This window comes from Gastrolobium bilobum, unplaced genomic scaffold (assembly GCF_033153095.1).
Source record: "Gastrolobium bilobum isolate Gb01-03AN ecotype WA unplaced genomic scaffold, APGP_CSIRO_Gbil_v1 utg3810, whole genome shotgun sequence".
Lineage (NCBI taxonomy): Eukaryota > Viridiplantae > Streptophyta > Magnoliopsida > Fabales > Fabaceae > Gastrolobium > Gastrolobium bilobum.
The window spans coordinates 534,245-551,496 of NW_026899073.1; the positions used below are offsets into that span (position 1 = coordinate 534,245).

At 34.4% G+C, this 17,252-nt stretch overlaps 3 protein-coding genes across 4 annotated transcripts; 1 reads left to right on the forward strand and 2 right to left on the reverse strand.

The window, feature by feature from the left end:
- Positions 1-3,480: 3,480 nt before the first annotated feature.
- Positions 3,481-8,773, reverse strand: LOC133286940 (inositol phosphorylceramide glucuronosyltransferase 1-like). Of its 2 annotated transcripts, none has more exons than XM_061484453.1 (10): positions 8,273-8,773; positions 8,019-8,139; positions 7,515-7,700; positions 7,204-7,367; positions 6,043-6,150; positions 5,733-5,870; positions 5,511-5,639; positions 4,940-5,225; positions 4,692-4,815; positions 3,481-3,786 (listed from the first exon to the last, which is right to left on the reverse strand). In XM_061484453.1, the coding sequence occupies exons 1-10, from the start codon at positions 8,513-8,515 to the stop codon at positions 3,654-3,656; spliced, it is 1,632 nt and encodes a 543-aa protein (XP_061340437.1). In that variant the 5' UTR covers positions 8,516-8,773; the 3' UTR covers positions 3,481-3,653. The 2 variants fall into 2 exon arrangements, with proteins under 2 accessions (XP_061340437.1, XP_061340438.1); XM_061484454.1 differs by having other exon boundaries at positions 4,940-5,228.
- A 2,059-nt stretch (positions 8,774-10,832) lies between these two features.
- On the reverse strand, positions 10,833-14,365 carry LOC133286966 (uncharacterized). Its single transcript, XM_061484506.1, has 6 exons — positions 14,223-14,365; positions 13,563-13,631; positions 13,359-13,428; positions 12,460-12,569; positions 11,305-11,419; positions 10,833-11,197 (listed from the first exon to the last, which is right to left on the reverse strand). The coding sequence occupies exons 2-6, from the start codon at positions 13,624-13,626 to the stop codon at positions 11,113-11,115; spliced, it is 444 nt and encodes a 147-aa protein (XP_061340490.1). The 5' UTR covers positions 13,627-13,631; positions 14,223-14,365; the 3' UTR covers positions 10,833-11,112.
- A 653-nt stretch (positions 14,366-15,018) lies between these two features.
- LOC133286983 (uncharacterized) lies at positions 15,019-15,581 on the forward strand. Its single transcript, XM_061484524.1, has 2 exons — positions 15,019-15,129; positions 15,198-15,581. The coding sequence occupies exons 1-2, from the start codon at positions 15,019-15,021 to the stop codon at positions 15,579-15,581; spliced, it is 495 nt and encodes a 164-aa protein (XP_061340508.1).
- Positions 15,582-17,252: the final 1,671 nt, after the last annotated feature.

Below are 17,252 nucleotides of genomic sequence, written 5' to 3' on the forward strand. Positions count from 1 at the left end.
GAATTTAATTACTTGATTCATTTTATATAATTATATATTTCATATTTTTATATAATATATCCTGTCATACCAATAATTTTTTAAGGCTGTCATACTCCACACTTGTATCTGTATCTGTATCGATCAGAATACCACTATACATGCAACCTAAAAGATAAGAGAAGCACCGGCTTCCAAAATCGATCAAGGATTGCTTTTTCCATCTTTTCTGTTATTTTAGATTCATTGTTTTGACTTCAAGTGGCAGTACCGATGTATCTTGTGAATTACTTCTTATTTAGTGTAAGTTATGAACCACTACAGAAGTCATGCTTGTACGATCTTAACTTGTTAATTTCAACAATTAGGGGTAGTTGAAAAGACATTCAATAATAATGAACAAAAAATGCCACTTTAGAAGTGCTTGTTACACTAAAATTGGAGTGTAGAAATTTTCTATGAATTATGTCATTATAAGGTTTTCTTGTGCGAGTTCCACTATCACTTGGCTCATTTATAGTAGCAAGGCAGGAGGGCTGTGATAGGAACTAGGAAGTTAGCGTCTTCAGATTGCTTTGCTTGGGAAGAGAAACTAGATATGCACAAAAATATATATATGGAAAGATGATTAGTAACGTGATCACTTGATACAAGGTAAAAAAATTATAGGTATCTCATAAGAGTAGTATATAGTTATAATATTGAAATTATTATTTTTTTCTTTCTTTTCAAAAATGTAACTATGTATTACAGATAGTACATAGTTATAATATTAAAGTTATTTTTCTTCTCTCTTCTACGTCAGTCGACAAGTCTCTGAAAAGTTATTGAAGAGAGAAAAAAAAATATTTTTAATATTATAACTATGTACTACCCTTAGCACATATTTTAAATTTATGACCGAGCAAAACCTTATATCAAGTGACATACCCTTAGTACATAGTTAAATTTCTGAAGAGAAAAAAAAAATAACTTTAATACTATAACTGTGTACTACACTTAGTACATATTTAAAAAATTTTGACCAAACAAAACCTTATATCAAGTGACATTATATCCACAAACCTATTTATATGTGTGCGTGTGGATTAATGTTTCTTATGTAGGAGATAAATTTATCTCCTATACACACATAAAAGTGTGTAAGGTTTATATTTTTCTTTTCTCTCTCTTCTCCTCATATGACCCTACACGAGTCTCATACACTTTTATGCAATGTTATTAAACTCGGCCCGGTTATTGACCCGGTCGAGGTACTAGGTCACTGGTTTAACCGCATGACCCGATAAGTATATGTAAATCTACAATTTATATTAAAAAAATTATAAATATACTTAAATACTTGTAAAAAAATATACCAATTTCAAATATTTTAATATGAAAATAGTAAATTACACATCATTGTCCAATAAAAGATCAATCAAACATATAATATTTGTGATACTAGTGTTTCAGGTTCAGTAAACGACATCTCTAACTATAAATCAAATCAAAATTCCATGCATATTGCATAATCAAGATAATATTAGTGTTGTAGGTACATAATCTATGTAAGTTAATAAGCTACACAAATCACTCAAATATTTCAAAAGAAAACAAAACATTTGTGTTTGAGAATAAAAAAAAGAAGACATTAATTTATAAATATAAATTAGTTTTTTTTATTTTTTTATAAACCGGGTCGGGTCACCGGTTGAACCGACCGGGTCACCGGTTTTTACGAAAATCGACCGGGTCACACCAGTTCTGTAACATGGCCGGTCCAATATGAAAACCGGACCGGTTACATGACTGATTCACCGATTTTCAGGTCGACCTGATTTTTATAACATTGCTTTTATGTATATCTCCAATAACATGAGAAACATGAATATATATATATATAAGGAGGGATATTTTCACTACCAAAATTTTTCACTACCAACTTACGACCTAATCACCATTAGGTAACATTTTCTCTCTCTTCAAAAACTTTTTAACATTCTCTCTCTTTGATCCAATGGTGATGTGATGGGTAGTAAGTTAGTATCGAAAATTTTCGGTAGTTAGAATATCCTCTCTCTCTCTCTCTCTCTCTCTATATATATATACGGGAAGGATCCGTATACAAATTTTTTTTACAAATTACACTAAGTCTGACCGGTCATACACTCTTGATTGAAGTATGACCGGTCAGACATAATATAGTTTGTAAATAAAAAGTTTGTAAATATAACCTGAAGGATCCGTTTACAAACTTTTTTTACAAATTACACTAAGGCTCTGTTTGGGAGATGGTTTTTGGAAGGGAAGGTAGGGTTTTAGGAAGTCCTTCCCTTGTTTGTGAGTTAAAAAAATGAAAATAAAGTGACTGGATGGTCCAGTGCACTATGTTCTCCCGCGAGAACACAATGCAAAAATATTACAATGGTGTTCTCCCGGGAGAACATAGTTATAATTTTACTATAATTGTATTCTCGCGAGAGAACATAGTGCACTTGACCGATTTTTACATGCAGTCGTTGTACACTCACTAAACCCTGTATATATATATATATATATATATATATATATATATATATATATATATATATATATATATATATATATATATCTGTCTTTGATTCTCATTCGTAGCTATTGACTGTTACCTGAGACCCAATAATACCGGTTTCGTAAATAGATTTAGCATCTCAAATGGAAGTGGAACCCATAACATTACCCCACCCAGACATGGGACCAAAAGAAGTACTCGACAAGAAACACATTGGCCCTCTTTTTAATAAGAAACGCATAGGTAAAAAGGAAGGGGAAAAAGTCAAAAAACAAAAGATGAACATTTATCTTTTGTTGTGGGGTGGGGGATAGAGACAAACGATGAATTATATATCTCTTCCTTTTTAATTGTCTATGGATAAAAAAAAACAAAGATCTGACTTGTAACCTACTCGCACCACTCATTGCCTGGTCAAGGATTAAGTAGTACCATCATTCCAAGCTATCAATAGATAACACCGTGGCATTTGGTGATTTGGTGCAAGGAGCTAATTTAATTCTACCCTATGATAATCTGTTGCACACTGAAACCACTTTTTTAACCCAGACCGGAGAAACCAATCGAATTTGCAAGGGAAAATATACTATTTATGCATCATTTCTTGCGTTTAACTAAATAAAGTATGATATACTTTTACTCATTTTAGGAACAATCTTATATTTGATCGATTTATAAACAATCTTACGGTAAAGGATTCCCCCCACCTCAAACTACTTTAAGTTATAGCAATCATCGGCGAGTAATATTACTCAGACGCAACTAATTGTGCACAATTTACCCTCTCAAAATATACTCAACAGTTTAAAAAATCTAAATCATATTTCGTGAATCATATTCGAGAGCTTGTGTGCCCACAACCCCGTCAAACCAATACAAGAAAACCAGCAGTAAATGAAGTTTAAGTTTAACCACGTATAGCTGTTTTGACTTTGGAGACTCAAATACGTTTAATTTCAATAGAACAACCCATCATTTGAAAGAAAAATGATAATATTACAACAGAACTTCGGCAAATACAATGCTAGACAGACAAAATTTCCTAAATTACATTTTCCAGTAGAACAACACAACATATGAAAGTTGAATAAAGGAAGGAAATGTCGACTATAGTTTACATCACCACTTCCTATTATTACAATCAACACAAGCTCCTATTTCGAGCAATATCCCACTCACCAAGGCCTTTTAGAAATGACCGAATAGCAAGATGTTCAGAAGCGTATGTCATGAAAGATGCCAATATTATGCCCCCAGCAACCATCAATCCTAACCTGTTAAAAATAGAAACAGAAATATAAGAGGAACTTCAAAGAGAAAGATTTGATAAAATGCTGATTTTTTCATACCAAAACTACTTAGAATTAAGGACAGAAAAATGATTAAATCCATTTCAAAATTAGGGAAGGCTCCTTTGGCAGGTTTCATTGACTTCAAACCTCCGCAGATAAGTTCTCGTATTATGTGATGTGATGATGTAGGGCAAAGAATCCAGATAAGATTCTACCAAGAAACGGAGGAAGACTGGGAGAAGAAAGAATCAAACATAGCCAATGGTCTTGGTTCTACCAGTGTAAAAAAACAAACCAGGAAAGAAGAAAATTCTTCTTCATGTTTCTTGGTTTAATATTGAAGTAAAGGATCTAAATTCAAAACCTAAGGTTTAGCTTTCATAGTACAAGCTAAGACCTGTACATTACATCTCTTCATAGGGAATTCAGATTACAATTACTAACCCAAGTCCATTAAGAGTCCTTGTCCCTTACAAATAAGACACTTAATTAACATAAAGCTGACCTAAAACAGAACCCATAAATAGAAGCCACAACAAATAACTAAATTATCTTGAAATAATAAAGATTACTCCACTTTTAATTAGTACTGCTATTATTATTGTTACAAGCCAGTTATCAAACAAAAAAGTTTAGAAGAGATTGGAAAACGTTGGTTCTTTCAATGTTGAATTTTGACATTTAAAATTTGACTAATAGTCAATGATAACAGACATGCCACTGTGATCAAAGAGCTAATTTTTGAACCACAAAGATATAAGTCCCCCCCCCCCCCAAAAAAAAAAAAAAAGAGGTTAAAAGTATTTTAACTAGACCTGTCATGATGGAAATTATGCAATGCATTGTACAATAAGAGCTCTTTCCTAATATATTAGAACGCAAATTACCTTGGAAACAAGGCAGTTATTCCAAAAAGACAAGGCAAAGATGGAGCACCAATGGCCAACAAGGCCATCCCTAAACCATAGTACCATGTAGCAACATCACAAGATGACATCTGTCGCTGGTGACCTGTAAATACAGTTAATATATAAAACTAATGATGTTAATAAAAAATTAAAAAGAATAAGGATCTCAAAGTCACAATTATACGAAAAATAACACCATAAAATAAGCTTTACTCAAGAGAACATACGTTTTCCTGAATCATAATCCGAAGACTCAGGACGTGACAGGGAGGACGCTGCTCGTGATGCCACAATTTTTCCCCACTGATAAATCAAATGGAGATAACCTCCAAATAATAAAAAAAAAATTGTGAATGTCCATTCATATATCAAAAGCAAACCAGTCCACGGCATCACTTGCCGAGGAACAATCAAGAGAGCTACTCCCAGAGACACCACTGCAGCCATAAAACAGACACAGACAGAAATGCAACCCAAATAAGCAGGAATCTTGTACTTGGCACCATTTAAGAGCTGCTTCACACCATAGAAACGAATTTTAGTATGCTGAAAATACATAAATATAAGCAGCAAGTATATCCAACTAGAGGATATACATCCTCTCATCTGAAGCCATATCATGACCAAGGTCATTTGACGATGAAGATAGTCAGATAGACAAATTTTCCTGTGCAGGAAAAGAAGGTGAGGGGAACACATGGCATTCTGTCTGTCTCTATCATCAAATGACTAGGTCGTGTGATATACTTATATGAGAAGATCCAAATCCCCAACTAAGACAAAGAAGAGACAACTGACCTGATGGATTGAATTGGTTGTTGATGCCGAAATACTAGTATATGCAAATGGTCCACTTGATTTAATCCTATAATAAAGGTGTCTGATATGATCAAATAGTGAGCTTCTACAAAATGAACTCCCTTGATTCTGCAGAAAAATACAATATTCTGAGACTTCCGTGAAGCCCTATTTGCATAATACTCAAAGATTGGACAAGAATATCAATCCATGATAACTGACCTTTAGAAATGACTGATAGCAGCAGAAAAGTAAAGGACAGAGTGGTATCAGAAAGAGAAATTTCACAAGAGAATTGTCTTTAGGATTTTGGCCCCCTCCTGTTCCAGGAAGGGATTCCTCAAGCTGTTCCCTTACATCCTGAAGCACCCCACCAAGGTAAGCACAAATAAGTCAGCATACTTTTGACACGAGCTTCAAATGGATAGACATGATTACTTAGGCAAAGTGGTCTCTTTATACATTGGAGGAAGAGAACAATCATAACAATACTAATAACAGACCAAAAGAGGATGATGGGTTGCACAAATACCTGCCAGACATCAACAGGTTTCAAAAGCCAAGATGTCCACCAGTCCCAAGGCTTAAGGGGGCCAAGTGTATAGTGAATCACCCGGAGTTCATTCTCATCTACCATCCACTGGATAGATCAGCATGAATAGTTAGAATGGTAGATAATTGAATTAAAAGATGCAATTTAAAGGAATGCTCAGAGACAAATACATATGTTTGGTATGCATGCGAGTGTGTATAAAATCTTGTACATAATCCTCATTATTAATAAGGTTAGCCAACATGAGATGGTTGCAGCAGCTAGAGAGCCAATTTAGGCTAGGACGAGATGCCCTAAAACATCGACATCACATTTATCCTAAACTAGGTGCCCTAAACCAAGACATTAAATAACAATGTTAACAAGAATCTGCGCTACTCAATCCTTAATGAAATCATGTTTACACACCTATCACCACTTTAAAATATCAGTTAGAACATTTCAGAATTGATTGTAAACAGAAGTTTCAACAGACCACACGCCCAACAGCGAAGCTTCTAATGCTACATAAAGCAAGATGAAAATACTAAGATGATGACAAATCTGAAGCTTTCTTGGCATCATCACCTTGTCCCATTAATATACCCAGATTAACAAGTCCTGATTCTAACTGCTACAATTGCCACCTTGAAATTTGAACCCAATAGCAGCACTAAATAACTCCTTTTTTCAACATTAAAATAGGTCACTCGAATGCCATATTTTATTTCGATGATCACAAAGAATATCTGTTAAAAAGACAGTACATGTAAAACAAATCACATCATATGTATTGGACAAATAACACATCAATTAAACATCAGATGCATGAAAGTGTAGGACTCTTTCAGACAAGTCAGGCATTAATTAGATGAAGCAACCAAACCTAGCATACATTCCATCTTAACTTACTCAACTCAAATAAACAGATCAAGCATAAATAAGCTAAAAAGGGGGCATATATCTCTCTTGTCTCAGACTCTAATTACTTAAAAGGAAAGAACCATCCTCTCATTACATATATGTGGAATCAATACACTCAAGATGAGGAATCTAAAGATGCTACATCAACCAAGAGTTTTGATGATACAAATAAAGACGGAAAGAAGACTTCAAGTGGGCTACAACTTGCATGTAAAGACCAACAATATATTCTAGTACCTTGTTAGCTAGCATGTAAAGACCAACATCTGCATTATACAGTGTTGATAGTCGCTCCATTTCAGGAATGGGTCTGGAATTCAATTCTTTGGGTGTCAAATTTGGCTCAAAAATATGTGCATTGGGAAACCCAGAGTAATATGAATTGAGAAACCCCTGATCTCCTGTCAAAGGGGGGAAAAGACAGATGAAGACAGTTGCCAAAAAGCTATCAGGTTTAAATCAACATCTGCCACATATGGCGCTTAAAACAAGTAAATGCAAAGGAACAAATTAATAGAATTTAAAATTGTGCCCCAAAATTGTTTTACCTCCAGTGTAAGATGCAGTAGTTTTTATTTTGCTCATCATGTCATTAAAAACAGTTTCAGATGGCTCCACCACCATGACTCCTGAATTCAATCTCTCAGAATGCTTTAAATTGGCACAGAATTTCCGACATTTGAAAAGATCATCAATATTTTTAACCACAATAGTGTCCGCATCGAGGTAAACAACTGCACGTTCATATTCAACACATAAACAACCAATAAATCACACTCCGTATCACTATATGAGAGGAAACTTAAAAACCAAAACCTAAATTATAATCTCCAGTTTGACTTGATTCAAAAGCAACTACCAAGAAGTTATAAACGGGGAATGAAAGGAAAAGTTCTAATATAACCAAACTGCATAGGAAATACTCCCATTTTAAAAAAGTTCCCATTCCAAAGGCTATTAACTAAATGGAAATTTTAAAGTTCCCTCCTTAATCCCTATTTCTATAACCAGATGAGATATACAAAAAGGTAAAAAAAAAAAAAAATGGTTACCTTTCTTGTAGTCAGTCATGTTAAATATTTTCAGCTTTGTGTAAACACCCCAAAATCTCTTTGGACGAACTCGATTAGGATTAGCCAGTAAACTAATCTTCTCAACTATCCACCCGTCAGCCTACACAAAAATCAAACACAAATACACCAAATAAAGAGTTAAGATTAGAAACTGCGCAAAACTTAAAATTTTGAGGAATTCATTCCCATTATTTATTGGTGATGTAAATGTAAACAGAGAAAAAGAAAATCACCCGGAGAAGGTTTTTGGCATAATCAGAGACCCCATCTGAGACCAAGACCACCATTTCTTTGTTGGAACCAGTGTTCCGTATCGATTTTCCAAGAACTCGAACGCCCAACAAGAATTCATCTCCATACAAAAGAGTCACATATGCCTCATCCGTCCTCTTAGATCCCACACAACCTTCGAACTGAACGCAGATTACACAAATTATCAAACATAACAACCATGTGGTAGTACTATTTGCTTTCATTATAACTAAACTTGAATCCGATTCTCGAGAAAAGTGACCCCTTCTTCTTCTTCTTCTTCTTTTCCGTTGGGCTCTGAATTGAATTTATAGTTGCAAGTTAAATAAAGGAAGAGAAGTTGAAAGTTGAATTGAATTTTCGAGCTTCTCTTCTATCCGTCGTCTCTGACCTTCTCTCAGGTGGTCGTGTCTGGCTGCGTTCCCGCGATTTCTGATCCTGTGCAGTGAGTTCCACAGGATAACACTGTCTCCTTCACTATGATTTTCGGAAAACCAAACATAAATTCGTACGGTATGACATTTAACATGATGAACTAAATACTTTTAATTATTTAAAAATATTAGAAAGAGTATATATTTTTAATATTTTTTCTCTTATAACTGTTTACCGTCATTTTTATGATTACGGGAGTAAAATCAAATCAACGATTTTTATTTAATGAGATTTTATAATCATTGATTTAATTTTGATTCAACAACTATAAAAATAGTAGTAAAAAATTATAAGAGTAAAAAAGTTGTAACTTATAAGTATAACATTCCTCCAAATATTAATAAAAAATTTCTTATTTCTTCCTTTAAAAAAAATTGAGCGTTAAATCTGATTGATTCCTTTTATCATGTTATAATAGAATAATTTTGGAAAATGAATTTTAGACAGAATTTAAAATAAATAGTTTTTCTTCCTAATTTATAAAAAAAAATTAAGAATATTTAGACGACTTAAAATCAATTAAAAATATATAATGAATCATTTTAAATTAATATTATTAAAAAAATTAAGTTATCAAAATAAGAATCATTTTGAATGATATGCAGTCATATTTTAAAACCTAAAAAAGGTCAAATAATAATTTTTCTCATTACCTTGGTTGATTACCAAAATTCAAATTATTTTCTTTTAATTATAATTTAAATTCCTTTTTTAATTCCGTTCACAATCTGAAGTCAACTATTTATAAGGGTTTTATTTCACAGAAAAATATTTCCGAAATTACTGCAGCTAAATTATCTGCATTTACTTTCAAAATGACGTCATTTTGGTGTTGAAATATTAAAAAATTATAATTATAAAGACTATTATAACCCTGAAATAAATTAAAATTACAAAAATACCTTGATTCCCGCCCCAAAATGACATCGTTTTGAACTCAATACAAATAACTTATCTGCATTAACTGCAGGAAAAATGAACTTTTATTTCATTTAGACTCTTTTTATTCTTTCTAGACAATGCATGCATTTCATTTTTCGTGTTCAAGTCTATTCATTTTGAACCTTAGAGAGATCATACTTTCATTGATGTTGAGTTTGTTCTACATTTTTAACTTTTTTAGATGATTGTTTGTTTGTCTTCAATCAGAGATTTTTTATCTTTGGTATATTAATTCATATTTTGGATTTGTAAGTTATTTTAACGTGAATTTTATCAAATGATTGAGCCATTTCAGTATGACACAAATAATTTTATCTTTATGCTATTTTCTGTTATGATTTACTTGCTTATTTCCTTTTCCTATATTTTTAGGTTTGCATTTGATGACTCACATGATGGCTTCAATCAAAAGTTTTAGGCAAAATTATTTCTATTTGTCTGCTCACATATTTATCATGATATGATATCAAATTCTGGTAAAAAAAAATTTAAAAATAAAATTAATGAATCCTATTTTTTGTTTCTGCGGCAAACGTTTGCTTTCTACCGCTGCTGCAAAAAAACCAAACCCTAAGTTTTATGCTTTTGCAATTTAAGGCTATAATTGGGAATTTGTAACTTCAAAATTCACATTGTAAAATTTGAATATTTTGTCATCCTTCAATTTAGTTCCTCACCTCTCCACTATTTATTTCTCAGCAAAAATATAGCCTTTAAATTTTGTGTCACTATTTCAATTCGTTTTGTGTCAATCTAATATATATATATATATATATATATATATATATATATATATATATATATATATATATATATATATATATATATATATATTACATACTATAAAATTTATGACTACTAGTTTAATGTCACATCTCACTGGTCCAATCATTGTTTCTTTTATGGCATGTTAGTATGTTACTACTCTCAATTAATTTTATATTTATGAGGCAAGAAAGTAAATTTACATCAAAATATGTTTATATTTACTATAATAATTTAACAAACATGTATTTACCAAAAAAAAAAAAAAAATTAACAAACATGTGCGTCACTTAACAATTCCTACACCTAACGGGTAGAATAATCTAGTTGGTATAAAACGAAGTTATACATCAAAGTAATGCTCGCTTGTGACTATGGTTTCGTTCTCTTTAATGAGTGAAAAAGCAACAGGTTGTTATCAAAAAAAAAAAAAAAGCAACAGGTAACACAGGAAGGGATGGTCAAGTGAAACAGGACTAGCACATTTAATCTCCTATCAATAAGCCTTTCCCTTTGGACCGGTTGGATCCTCACCATATACTGCAACCAATATAGTTGTGATAGCTCCATCACCAAGATACTTAACCGCAACAATCTGAATTAAAACTGGAAAAGCAAAAACTATAAAACAAATTGGCCCTTATATAAGTGCATGCTACGGATCTGAAGGAGGACCATTCTAAAGATTTTTTCGCCCTAATTGCCAAGTTAACTGATCAGCAGCTGCCATAGCACGAGATGCTGGACCAATGGAACCTTCATACCTGCAAAACCAAAAGATGAGCAGACAAAGAAAGAGAGAGAGGAAATCCGCAAGTAAAGTGCATTTGTAGTCCATGATAAACACGCTGAAGTAGAAATATATGCTTACAGAGCAACCAAGATATATGCTGCTGTTTGCATAACAATTGCACCTTCACCAGCAGGCTTTGATGTGTTTATGCACCTTGCACTAAACCAATTCTCGTGAATTGACGTGACCAAGTCTGCCATCAAAATTTCTATTAGTAAGTATGAGAAGAGAACTGCAATGCACCATAGCAATGGATAATGTTACCTATAATGCACAAAAAGTGTAATGATTCTAATGACATGCAATATCATCACGTATAGAATAGCATGCATCTCCCTACCTATCTGTAATCCAGAACTTCATAAATTTTCAAACTCGTGCTAAGTGCAAGTTTGGTAATGCTTAATTTTTGGGGAATAATCATTTTTTTTTCTTTCAAAAGCGCTCTTAGCTGTTTTGAGCACAAAACAAGCAAATCTAAGTAACTAGCTGAAGAGTAGAACCCCAAAGAGAAGTTAATTCAGATTAATAAAATGTTCAATATAAGATCATATTTATCTAGAACTTCACCATGAACTCTATGAAGCTACTAGGAGTTCGTAGAATTTAGTTTTCACTGATGAAATTGGTCTAGAGTAGACTTTGACTTAGGTCCAAATGTTGCCCGTCCACCAAGTTCCATACTCACAGGGATTTGGATTAGAAGATGTACAAGATAGGTGCATATTCACACATTCAGTCATGCACACGCTTGTGTGCTGTGGTTCTCCTAAATTAGTAAAATGCTCTAGGGAAAACTTCCAACAATTATGTGACTTGTTCACATATTGCCAGATATACTTAAGCAATAACTGTAATTCTTTTTTTAACTCTCCTCAGACCTCTTTAACTACTATAAGATGGCAGCATACAGTTCACAACTGCATATATACAAAACAGTTTATTATCCCTCACCATTGCACAAATAGAAAAAAGTATCAAGGGCACATATGTTCCACTAGTTATTGATCCCTAGCCCGACTCTCCTAGAGTCTTAAACCCCTAATTACCTAGATATGTCGGCAAATCCTTAAAGTAGTATATTATTCAATACTCAGCAATTTCAAAATGTCCTTATAGTAGAGGGCACAAAAAAAGAAGTCAACAGACAAAAATACCACCAACACCCCTTCCCCCAAACAAAACAGCAAGTAATTATTTAGGCAAACAAAATGCAGATATGTTCAAGCTTACACTGATTGGACCCAATAATGAAGCTCTCTGTCTGGAGTTTATTGTGTTTGATGAAGTCCACAAAGTGATTCAACTCAATGGGATTGGCTTTTATTCCTTCTTGTTCAGCACTGCGCTATCCAATAGCCAAATTGACACATCCAATATTTCTAGAAATAACAAAAAGAGAAATCCAAATATGCAATAGAGGTGCTTCAACAAAGCCATCATGAAGTTTACCAGACAACATACAAATTTTTTCAAAAACAAGTACTTAAATTCTTCGACCACTGATAGTATTATAGAGAGTTTCAAACAAAATCACAGAACAGCTTAAAATGTTACAACTATTTTTTTGTTAAGATAAAAAACTATGTGACAACAATTTGGCTGTTGATACAATAGCCAGAACAGCTTCTGCATAACAGCTTTACTGAACAGACACTATGATACTAACAAGGCAGGAGATTGCATTTGATCCTATGGAATGAAGTGAGATATAAACTACTGAACATGAATGAGAATGAGACGCATGAAGATACTATGTAGCTTTGGGAAATTGATGGAGAAGTCAATCAAGTATATTTCAAACGACAATAGTAGTCCTTGTTTGCTTATTTTAAGTAGTTAAGGGGTGCTCATAGAGCACTCCATCCAAAAGAGAAAATTCGTTATCATCATAAATTGGTATTATCATGGAAGCCTGGGACAAGATAATAAAGAACCAGAAGAAGTTTCATATGAAAAGAAGTTCATCAAAACTGAATGGTAAAAGTTCCATTTAGAAAGACACTAGATAATAGGCAACACTTACGTTGTTTATTCATCTTCATCTATTTCTCACTTGAAAAAAAAAAATCCCCACACCAGATAACAATAATATAAAATTCATATAAAAAATAAATTGTAATCCTTCTTACATGGTAGATAACAAGCGAGATGGTCCAGTTGGGTCATAATTAATCAGCAAAGCAGCCTTTAAAGGATAACCTACAAGATACAAGGATTGGATATATGTTACCAATCTACAATACCTATAAATTAACATTTAAAAAAAAAAATGATTTTAACATCTCAACACATTTATGCATATCTGCATCACTTCAAAGCTAAATCTTGCTCACCAGAATAACCAATGTTGGTAGAAGCCCACTTATCCCATGTTCTATGCACAAAAGCCCAATCCATTGCACCTAATAAGAAATTTTATATAATACATATTTTAGACTAGCCTTCTTTGCAGTTTAACTCGAAGAAAACAGGATACAAATGAGAGTTCATCATGTTATGGGGTATATTGTAACACAAGTAGGGATTTGGAAACTTTATTTGAAGTGGAACTTAAGCTTTATGTTTGGGAAACAGGCCTGGCCTGTTGGCATGCCTAATTGTACAATAATAGAAATCTAACATGCCTCAAAGTATCCAACAATATAATATACCATGCATCAAGATGTTCATTGGCCTACCAATTTACTAATTCACAGAATCCAAATTATGCCTAAATTTAAAAAAATAAATAAAGGAATTGATCTGTAGATTCCTATTTAGCTTACAATTGAGGGTCGAGAGAAATCACTTAATAACCTAAGATCACTCATTCATCGTAAATAAAGGCATTGAATCAAAACGTAGATGCAGGAAAAAGCAGAGAGTGAGTCACACAATGTTACGAAACGGTGAGTAACTATTAGCGAGGCCATATAAGATTTAAAAAAAAAGAGAGAGCATGCATTTTTATCAAAAGCAGAAAAGGAAGAAAACACCGCGGAAAGGCACTCTACCTTAGATTTCCCTAGCGCAGGCGAATGGTGGAGTTGCAACCAACGAATAGAGAGAGAGAGAGAGAGTACGTGCCAGTTGTGCCCCTTCTTCGATTAAGAGAGGGTGGATTGTGCAGTGCAGCTTCAAGCTTCAGTCTCAAGGACTGAAGATACTCGGTATTATGATTGATAAAGTTTAAGGGTTTTATAATTGTGTTTAATACGAGAATTCAAATTTTCCTACACACCCTTCGATTTTTGTGCTGACATGGGTTCTACATATAATTTTTTGAGTAAATACCTTTTTTGGTCCCTAGCAATATTAGCGAAATCCATTTTAGTCCCTGACAATGTAAAAGTGCCAAATTGGTCCCTAAAGTTATGAAAAAAGGGCCACGTTAGTCCTTCTGTCAACTCCTCTGTCACGGTCAAACTAACGGTGCTCATGTGGCACGTTATCTGCTGACGCGGACTCCACGGTGGACACGGTGGAAAGCTGGACGACGACGGTGGACACCCATGGAAAGCGCGACGTCGTTTTACTTGAATGCAATTAATTGATAAAACCCAAATAATGAACCCTAAAATTGAAAAAAACCGAAATGCCTTCAATAGAACCCTAAACCGGAAACTCCATCCCCCAAATTGATGAGCAAATCTGTAAACAGCAAAACGCCGCCAGAAAGTTTGCACTTTGATGATTGAAACTCGACGAAAGACATTAAGCCATCAATCGGATTTCTGGGCGTGAGAGAAGATGAGTGTTTCTTCTGGCATGGGGGGGTCAAGTGAGAGTAAATCAATGGGGGGAAGAACAATGGCAAGGACCACTGGTTGGAGGTGCAAATGTGGGAGACAAAGTATTGTCTATACCTCCAAAACTGAGAGGAACCCAAACAGGGCTTTCCTTGGGTGTCCTAACTTCAAGGTACGAATTTGTAATCTACTCCTTTATTGAGTTGGAACACTTGCTAACCATGGTGTTTATTTTTTCAGGTGAAGAAGCCCTATTGTGATTTTTTTAGATGGGTAGATGACATGTGTAATGAACCCATGGAACTGGAAGAAGCAAGAATTCACACTGTGGAGTTGGATGTTGCTGAAATTAACTTCAAGTTAAAGTATGTGGAGATGATGATGAGAGAGCAAGATGTGAAGATTACTGAGCAAGGAATGAAGCTTCATCAGCAGGAAAGAAAACTGAATGATGTATACTTGAAGATGGTGGAGGAGTTAGTTAGGATGGACAAAAAAATTAGGACAGTTGATAGGTCAGCTAGGGTCTTAGGTGCTTGTGTGGGTATGATCATGATCTATATGTTTGTTGTTAGTGTGGTAAAAGTGAAAAAAAGTGACCCAAATGTATTTTTGCTTCAGTGAATTGTAATGAGTACTCCTTCCTGTTGTTAGTTCAAATCTGTTTGTGTGTATTATCATATGGCCTATTATAAAAAAGCCTTGAATGTATTCCTTAATATATTATGGCATTATATATTATTGCATAGATAGGCATCGAATGAAGGATAAAAGATTTCTACATTGTATCACAAACAGATATAGATTGCTACTGATATAGACACATAACTCATGACATTGCTGATACAGAAGTTGCATATTGTTATGCATATTTTGTTACTGATTGCAAAACACGAGAACCAATTAGGTCCCTGGCAATGTTAGTCGAGGGTCGTTTTGGTCCCTGACAAAGTGCACGGGGCACTTATTGGTCCCTGATTCCAGAATTATAGGACATGAGTTGTTGATGTCCAAATCAACAAAATGCAGCACTCATTTTAAAAAACAGTAGTGCATTACATCAGATACACTTGCTGTCCCTGACTTATATGCTTTTGAATGCAGTCCAGATCAACAAAATAGAAGTATCACAAAAATGCAGCGTGTAGAGGTCCAAATTGGTCCCCGACAATGATTGTCGGGGTCCTAATTGGTCCCTGCATCCAGAAAATTGGACATGATCTGTTTAATCAGTAACACAGCACAAACCTGCACCAGAATGCAAATATGGCAGCTAAATGACCAACAACAAGCTAACTCAGTTAAAAAACATAAAATGGACATGAACTTATCACATTCATCAAAATGAACTTATCACATTCCTACAACTACAAACCAGTAGTGCATTACAAATAAAAGCCAACTGATAGAAATTACAAGTGAGGCCTATAAATACAATCTTGGCCATGCATCAAAATGATTACATTATATCTGTAAAAGGCCTCCCAAAAAAAATGGCCAGAATGTACAAAAAAAGGGCATTATATCCACTCATTTTCAGTTGGCTCATGCACTACTCCCTTGTTCGTCTTCATCAGCAGCTCATTTTCTTGAGGATCGCCTTGGTGGCATAAAACCAGGTGTTGTCATGAAGTGCATAAATCTGCTTCGTGTGCCAGTGCTGGCTGCCTTAATTGTCTCTTCAGTCAACACTGCATTTGCTTCTTCTGGATTTGAAGGAGGTGGGCTGCATCCTCTCAAGTTGATTTGTTGTGCCTGAGAACTACCAATTTCTGACGGGCCTCCTTGACTTAATGGGATTTCATTTACTGAGTCTGTGCCAATCCTCACATATTGTGGTCTTGCTTGGCTCTTGTCTGTTTTGGAAGCTGCTGGCCCCTTACAACTCTTGCCATAGTGTCCAGTCTGACCACACTTACTACACTTGGCTTCATATGTCCTTTTAACTTTCTTTGTCATGCTCCCTTGGTCTTCAGTTGGGTCCTTCTTCCTGTGTTTCTTGGGTCGCCCAATTGGCCTTTTCAGTTTTGGTGGAAGAGGTTTGGGTTCATCAGATGCAGGCCAATACTTGTCCGAGTTCACTGGGTTTAAGGTGTGCTCATATGTGGCATGCAATGCATCAACTGTAAGCCATTGATGGACATAGTTCTCGGCTGGCTCGTTTTTGTGACAAATTGCTGCTATAGCATGCTCACAAGGCAGTCCAGTCAACTGCCATACATTGCATGCACATGTATGTGTTGTTAAATTGACTCCAACTCTATCACCTTTCCCCCTGACCTCATACATATCTTG

Excerpts from the sequence above, each read along its gene's own strand:
- LOC133286940 (XM_061484454.1), bottom strand. The coding sequence starts at position 8,515 with ATGAAAGCAAATAGTACTACCACATGGTTGTTATGTTTGATAATTTGT. Across the intron at positions 6,151-7,203 it reads TTTACATGCTAGCTAACAAG|TGGATGGTAGATGAGAATGA; the intron begins GTACTAGAATAT and ends TGATCTATCCAG. Across the intron at positions 5,229-5,510 it reads CAACCAATTCAATCCATCAG|CAGCTCTTAAATGGTGCCAA; the intron begins GTCAGTTGTCTC and ends TATGGTGTGAAG.
- LOC133286966 (XM_061484506.1), bottom strand. The coding sequence starts at position 13,626 with ATGGATTGGGCTTTTGTGCATAGAACATGGGATAAGTGGGCTTCTACC. Across the intron at positions 12,570-13,358 it reads TCTCGCTTGTTATCTACCAT|TGCTGAACAAGAAGGAATAA; the intron begins GTAAGAAGGATT and ends TGGATAGCGCAG. Across the intron at positions 11,420-12,459 it reads CATTATTGGGTCCAATCAGT|ACTTGGTCACGTCAATTCAC; the intron begins GTAAGCTTGAAC and ends TTTTGATGGCAG.
- LOC133286983 (XM_061484524.1), top strand. The coding sequence starts at position 15,019 with ATGGCAAGGACCACTGGTTGGAGGTGCAAATGTGGGAGACAAAGTATT. Across the intron at positions 15,130-15,197 it reads TTGGGTGTCCTAACTTCAAG|GTGAAGAAGCCCTATTGTGA; the intron begins GTACGAATTTGT and ends TTATTTTTTCAG.